This window comes from Leopardus geoffroyi, chromosome C1 (assembly GCF_018350155.1).
Source record: "Leopardus geoffroyi isolate Oge1 chromosome C1, O.geoffroyi_Oge1_pat1.0, whole genome shotgun sequence".
Lineage (NCBI taxonomy): Eukaryota > Metazoa > Chordata > Mammalia > Carnivora > Felidae > Leopardus > Leopardus geoffroyi.
This window is the reverse complement of record NC_059328.1, coordinates 104,395,305-104,400,951: the sequence shown is the minus strand read 5'-3', so window position 1 is coordinate 104,400,951 and position 5,647 is coordinate 104,395,305. Positions and strand designations below refer to the sequence as shown.

Genomic DNA, 5,647 nt, shown 5'->3' with positions numbered 1-5,647 from the left:
TCAGATTTCTTCTCTGGACAGCTGGCTTTTTTCGTCCTTCTGAAATACTCTGCGCAGAGGGGGAGGGGCTGTGAACTGCCTCTGCTATAGACCTCATTTAAAGGCAGCTACCTCCTAGATATGTTCTGTAGAAACTAAATGCAATATTCAATATAGCAGAGATGAGGGTGGTGAAAGAAAAGTATGTAATTTCTCACTCTAGTTTTTAAAGGCTGGGAACTCGTTACTGAGAATGCTGGAGGGCTGCCTGGAGTAGGCAGTGACTAGAGTCACATAACCTGCAAGTGGATATCTGACTTGCCTATGATATTTCTCTCCCCCCCTTCCCCACTTGGCACCCTATACTCCATATTCTTTCTAATCCTCCTACTCTCCCCCCACCCCATACCCTACCCCCACTAACGTTCCTGGGATTTTGGACTTAGCTATTTTTAAAACAGTCAACTCAGTAGCCACCTCCCTCCCCCGCTCAGCTGTCCAGTACTCTGGCCAGCCATTTACTCCACCTTCCCCCCACACCAAACCTTCTCTGGTTCCCTGACCTCAGTGAGATTGCAGCCGGTCTGGGGACCTGGGGGAGACATGGAGAAAGAGACGGGGGAACCCCTGGCCGGAGCTGACGGACAGAGTAGGCAGTCATGGCTGGAGGATTGGATATCAGAGTAATGTTTGACCCCTGGAAACAGTAAGTCAAAATGAAATTGCAATTCCTTTAATAAGCTTTTGGAATGAAGTTAGGCTTTCATAAAATTGCAACACCTACTTGAATGTCTCTGGGCCAGAAGCTAGGATCTCTTTCATACCAAGGTGCCTGTCTCCATTTCTCCTCCTGTCTTATTTCTTTCTGGCTGCTGCCCACTGGCTTCTTGAAGTTTAGTCTTCCACCTCTCCTCTGCCTTATTTTAGCTCCTTCCTTACCCTGTTGCCTCAGACTTCTGATGAAGTTTTAGGAGTTTCCCATATCCCCTATTCTGTGGTTTTCTCACCAAAGCCAAATTTAGCCTCAGATGATTAGTCACTGATACCCTTCTACCCTGCTTCTACTCCGCAGTGCCCTTCACATCGGCCTTCTGAGGCTGGGGGCTATTCTTGCAAATTATTTATGCCCACACTGTAGTCTCACCATCCTCTTCTCTCTCCTGCATGATTCCTACCTCAGTCTACATCCTTACCCTGAGAAAGGGGAGTTTGGCAGGAGAAACTCAGCCCCTCCCCAAGGCCTGTCCTCATCAGAGGCCTGAGAACTTCTGCAGAGAGAAGATTAATGAAAAGAGTGGTTCTTCAGTCAGTTTTGGAAAAGTAAAAAAAAAAAAAAAATACAAGAACTGTGGACTCAGCATAAACAAATATTGATTTGCATGCTTGGTTTGCATCCCACTATTCCATGAGAGAGGATTTTATATAGTCTCAGCTCTCTCAGTTGATAAAAGAGATCGGTCCCTTTTCATCCGAATACTGATGTTCCAGAGAGAGAGATGTGTGTATACCACCCTCACTCTTTGCAAAAACTTCTGACACAAAGGAGGAAGAGAAATGAATGACCCCTGGAGGGTGCCCCCCCTCCCCAGATGGGGAGGGGCAAATAAGAGGTATGTTTCTGAAGTATTTCCAGATCCTAATTTTATTGAGGAGCCCACTGGGATGACTGGAGTCTGTTCCATCCTCACGATCCCTCTATTTTTGACACTTCTGCTGTTTGATAGCTTAGCGTGGGGCAATACAGTGGACTCTGCTCTACCCGCCACCCCCCCACCAGCAGTCTAGTCAACCTTCCTTCCACCCCCACCTCAGGGTATTGCATAAGGGACCTGAAAGTGGCCACAAGAGCAGGGCACAGAGGCTTCACAGCCACACGTACCGTTTGGGGAGCCCCATTCTCCCCAAACTCCAGCCGCTAGTCCTTTACCTGATCTTCCCAGATTCTCTGCACATCATCCTGAATGACCTTCAACTCTTCTCTCTTCCCATGCCCGGCCAAATTTCTTTTTTCAGTCCCTTACAGGAAGTCCGGTCAAAATTCACTAGGTAGGAGGGTCATCAGCTGGAAAGAGCCGGAGCCTGGGGGGACCTGGCCGGATAGGTATGGGGGATCCAGGCCGGTCCCCCCATGGCAGCCCCCCAACTCTAAGCACTCTCACCCTCCTGCTGCTTCTCTGTGGACATGGTAAGGAAGGGCTAGGGAAGGGCTGGGGAACCTGGAGGGTCCGCTGCTGTGCAAGGGTGGGCAGGTGACCCCGTGTGAGGAGAAAGGACGGGCGCTGGGGGGTTCCAGTCACTCGCTGGACTCTCAAGCAGATATTTTTTTTATTTCCCATTCGCCTTGGGGAAGAGCCCTGGAAAAGCGCTTAATCCACAGGGAGAAGAGATCTGACGGGCTCACACGTTTTTAGCAAGACTGAGTGAACACAGGACTAGGGGGCTGGGGGCTGGAGATCAGTTGGGTTTTAGAAACAGCTGGAATCCCCTTCACCAGTTTGGGGAGAGTTACGGGGCGGGGGGGGATCCGGGGGTCGTCTCACAGTCCTCTGCCTTTGTCCTCAGCTCATTCTCAATGCAAGATCCTCCGCTGCAATGCTGAGTATGTATCGTCCACCCTGAGCCTTAGAGGTGGGAGGTCACCGGGAGCCCTGCGAGGAGGAGCAGGAGGAGGGGGCCGAGGTGGAGGGGTGGGCTCCGGCGGCCTCTGTCGAGCCCTCCGCTCCTACGCTCTCTGCACCCGGCGCACCGCCCGCACCTGCCGCGGGGACCTGGCCTTCCATTCGGCGGTGCACGGGATCGAAGACCTGATGATCCAGCACAACTGCTCCCGCCAGGGCCCCACGGCCCCGCCCCCGGCCCGCGGCCCCGCCCTTCCAGGCGCAGGCCCCGCCCGCTCCTCCGGCCCCCCAGCCCCGGACCCCTGTGACTATGAAGGCCAGTTTTCCCGGCTGCACGGGCGTCCCCCGGGCTTCTTGCATTGCGCCTCCTTCGGGGACCCCCACGTGCGCAGCTTTCACCACCACTTTCACACGTGCCGTGTCCAAGGAGCTTGGCCCCTGCTGGATAATGACTTCCTTTTTGTCCAGGCCACCAGCTCCCCCGTGGCATCGGGGGCCAACGCCACCGCCACCCGGAAGGTCAGGGACTCAGCAGCAACTCCAGACCCTCTCATGGTCGCCCACGGTACCACTCCTTCCCACCCCCAACTGTGGCACAGCAATGCTCGCTATTCCCTTTCCTCCTCCACCTCCCCTGCATCTCCTGCCCCCCCCGTCCCCCCCCACCACCCCCCAAACACTCTTTCCTTAAGTCACTTTCCTTCGCTGGGAGTTTCACTCAAATGCAGAAGACACAAGAGAACGTTGAGAGGAGAGCTGAGGAGCCCTAGGTTGAGAAGTTACAGAAGGGAAACCTTGTCTTCTCCTGAGTTGCTGAGATTGAGGCCAAAAAGGAGGGGGAGGGGTTGAGCAGGGATGGGGCAATACTGGAGTACCAGAGAAGGGATCAGAGTGAGCGAGACCCACGACAAGCCTCGAGTCTCTGCCGAGATCAAGTCCCTGACTGTGGGTGAGGCCTGACTGCCGAGGGATGGGAGCACTCAGCCCAAAATGAACTGTTTTCCCTCTTGCCCTCACAGCTCACCATTATATTTAAGAACATGCAGGAATGCATTGATCAGAAGGTCTACCAGGCTGAGGTGGACAATCTTCCGGCAGCCTTTGAAGATGGCTCTATCAATGGAGGTGACCGACCCGGGGGGTCCAGTCTGTCCATTGGAACTGCTAACCCTGGGAACCACGTGGAGATCCGAGCCGCCTATATTGGCACAACTATAATCATCCGGCAGACAGCTGGGCAGCTCTCCTTCTCCATCAAGGTAGCAGAGGACGTGGCCCGGGCCTTCTCAGCTGAGCAAGACCTGCAGCTCTGTGTTGGGGGGTGCCCCCCAAGTCAGCGACTCTCTCGCTCAGAGCGCAGCCGCCGGGGAGCTCTGACCATTGACACCGCCAGACGGCTGTGTAAGGAAGGGCTGCCAGTTGAAGACGCTTATTTCCACTCCTGTGTCTTTGATGTTTTGATCTCTGGTGACCCGAACTTCACTGTGGCAGCTCAGGCGGCTTTGGAGGATGCCCGAGCCTTCCTGCCGGACTTAGAAAAGCTGCACCTCTTCCCCTCGGATGCCGGGGTTCCTCTTTCCTCGGGAACCCTCCTAGCCCCACTCATTTGGAGTGGGCTCTTTGTTCTGTGGCTTTGCATTCAGTAACGTGGCCAGCAACCCCATGACTGGGTTGGAAATGATGTGGGCATTGAGACTGGCAGAGAAGAACATAAAGAATCATGGAAGGAAACAGTGGTCACCAGCAGACATGTGAAATAATGCCATTTAAACAGAGTCAGATAAGGCTGCAGTCCCCGGCTGAAATGATCACGGAATAAGGGTTCTGGGCAAAGCTTCTGCAATCTAGACCTCTGTGGGGGCTCTTTGTCCATTTTCCCAGTCCCAGTTATGATCTGCGAACTGTTGTACTCCATCTACTCCTGAAATCACCCCAACAACTGTCGACGTTATAGGGGTCCTGATGATCAGTAGAAAACTTAAGGATTTAGACTTTTCAGAGGAAAGAATTGAGAGAGGAACACACGATCACTACCTATGAGAGATACAAAGATCTAATGATATTTTCTCTTGGAAAATGGAAAGAGGAGGAAATGATTAAAGATGGAATTTATTTGACAAATATAAGTGGGTAAGATGTGTCCTGCTTTCTCGGTTCAGAAGTGAAGTGGGGGTCGTCGGGATCTTAGGAGGGTCGTCTGGACCCTTTGGAGGATGCCACAGATAGGAAAGAAGCCGGCATCCAGCCCCTAAATGATCTGTTACTAAAGCTATGAATTCTTCACACCCTCTTTGGTGGCCTATGCCAAATCTCTTTACACATGCTTGAAATGGAGTACAAGCAATGTATTCACTCCATTGAAAGACAGCTCAGCAGTATCAGATATTATTTCTGCCCTCAGGATGCTCACAGGCTATTAGGGAGACACAACTGATTCACATGAAGGAGTGATGAGTGTGCAGTTATCCCCTACATTCTGTGGTACAATGCATTCAGATGGGAAGGTAGTTGATTCGAACTAAGGAAATAATAAAGAAGAGGTAATAGAAGAGATGGGATTTGAAGTGATCTTTGATGACTGGGTAGGATTTGAATTGTTAAGGACCTGCCGGGGCAATGGAAACCACCTGGAGTTATGCATAGATTCATGATTCAGTGAGGAAACCAGCAAAACTCAAATGAAATAGATAGGAAGTAAAGGCATAGAACAGTAGATGGACAGAGGCCAAATTAGCAGGCATCTTGAAAGTGGGTCCAAGGAGTTTAAATTAATAGCTAACATTTATTAGAGCTTAAAACCTACCAGGCAATGTTCTAAACATTTTAAAAACATAAATTCATTTAATTCTCACAACTCTCTAAGGAAGGTAATAGTCTCATCTTTACTTTTATATAGGGAAACTGAGGTACAACAAGATTAAAAAACTTGCCCACAATCATACAGCTAATAAAGGGTGGAGCAGTAATTAATTAATTGACAATAATTGTTGAACCCAGGCGTTGGGCTCCAGAGCCTTAACTCTTAACCACTATGCTGTGTTGTCAAGGAA

At 51.1% G+C, this 5,647-nt stretch overlaps 1 protein-coding gene across 5 annotated transcripts; it reads left to right on the top strand.

Annotated features, from left to right (window-relative positions):
- The first annotated feature begins 505 nt into the window (after window positions 1–505).
- HJV (hemojuvelin BMP co-receptor) lies at window positions 506–4,720 on the top strand. 5 transcript variants are annotated; one of them, XM_045478956.1, is made up of 5 exons: window positions 506–685; window positions 1,993–2,164; window positions 2,542–2,578; window positions 3,066–3,162; window positions 3,617–4,720. In XM_045478956.1, exons 2-5 carry the CDS (start codon window positions 2,083–2,085, stop codon window positions 4,241–4,243), a joined length of 843 nt encoding a protein of 280 aa, XP_045334912.1. In that variant the 5' UTR covers window positions 506–685; window positions 1,993–2,082; the 3' UTR covers window positions 4,244–4,720. The 5 variants fall into 5 exon arrangements, with proteins under 5 accessions (XP_045334912.1, XP_045334909.1, XP_045334907.1 ...); XM_045478953.1 differs by adding an exon at window positions 1,468–1,589 and having other exon boundaries at window positions 508–685; window positions 2,542–3,116; XM_045478951.1 differs by having other exon boundaries at window positions 508–685; window positions 2,542–3,116.
- The last annotated feature ends 927 nt before the right edge of the window (window positions 4,721–5,647 follow it).